Genomic DNA, 1038 nt, shown 5'->3' with positions numbered 1-1038 from the left:
CCCCGCCCCCTTCTCCCCCTCGGTCCCCCCAGCCGCCAATGTGCTGACCATCGCATTTGGCATGGCCCATAAACAGGCCAGCAATTGCACGGCCGCCAAGTTCCCCGTGTGGATGCTCACGATCAACATCGTGGCTCTGGCCCTGATCCCCGTGCTCGGGGTGTGCGTCATCTTCCGGCATAAGTGCGTGCCTCTGTTCCTGCAAGCCCTTGACGGCCTTCCCCGCCACACGCCACGCCTGAGCCCATTCGGAGGCCCGCCCAGCGCCCCTGGCCCATGGGGGGTGCCATCCTGACCCACCCACCCGCCCACCCGCCCACCCACATCCACATCGACCCCCCGGCACAGGGTTGCCATCTTGGATCTGCCGGACATCTACTACTGCCTCGCCGGCGCGGCGCTGCTCAACGTGCCGGGCATCCTGGACTTCGGCCGGATCAACTTCATTCGCAACCTCCCCCCAGGTGCGTGAGGCGCCCCCTCGGGTGGCATGGGCCCCGGCTCGCGTGCGCGCATGCTGCGTGCGCCCCCGACCACTTGCTAACCGGCTCCGCTCGGGCCCGCCCGCCCGCCCGCCCACCGAACGCTCCGGTAGGTGTCACCCGGCCCGGGAGCATTTTCGTCAACTCGGCCTTCTTCATCTCGGTCCTGGGGTTCTGCTTCTTCCCGCGCTCGCCGGGCCACATCATGACCGTGCGTGCCTGTGGGGCGCTTCCGCCGGCTTGTGCATGCCCAGGCGCCGCCGCTAACCTTCCAGCCCCCCCTCGCCCGGGCGCCCGCTGGGGCTGTGACACGCATGTGCCCACACGGACAGATGGGGTCCGGGGTGGCGGCCTTCATCCGGGCCACCCTGACCATGGTCTACATTTTCGCCATCTTCAAAGCCGAGCGCAAGATGTCCAAGGCCCTGCACTCGGTCATCCTCAATGCCCTGGCCTTTGTCATCGTGGGCATCATCAACACGGAGCGCGATAAGCGCATGCGGTGCGTGTGGCCCGGCCGGTGCTCGGTGCCCGGGCTCGTGTCCCCCCCCCCCCC

The 1038-nt window shown here is 68.6% G+C and overlaps 1 protein-coding gene across 1 annotated transcript; it reads left to right on the top strand.

Annotated features, from left to right (window-relative positions):
- Positions 1-61: 61 nt before the first annotated feature.
- H696_06389 (hypothetical protein) lies at positions 62-984 on the top strand (the record flags this gene model as incomplete). The annotated part of the gene is made up of 4 exons (XM_009500128.1): positions 62-183; positions 349-464; positions 596-693; positions 815-984. Coding segments are annotated over 4 exons (504 nt in total), but the record flags the coding sequence as incomplete, so codon positions are not given.
- Between the last annotated feature and the right edge of the window lie 54 nt (positions 985-1038).

Source organism: Fonticula alba (genome assembly GCF_000388065.1).
Source record: "Fonticula alba strain ATCC 38817 unplaced genomic scaffold supercont2.207, whole genome shotgun sequence".
In the NCBI taxonomy this organism is placed as follows: domain Eukaryota; order Rotosphaerida; family Fonticulaceae; genus Fonticula; species Fonticula alba.
The sequence above is the reverse complement of the archived record's forward strand: the minus strand, read 5'-3'. Positions and strand labels throughout refer to the sequence as shown.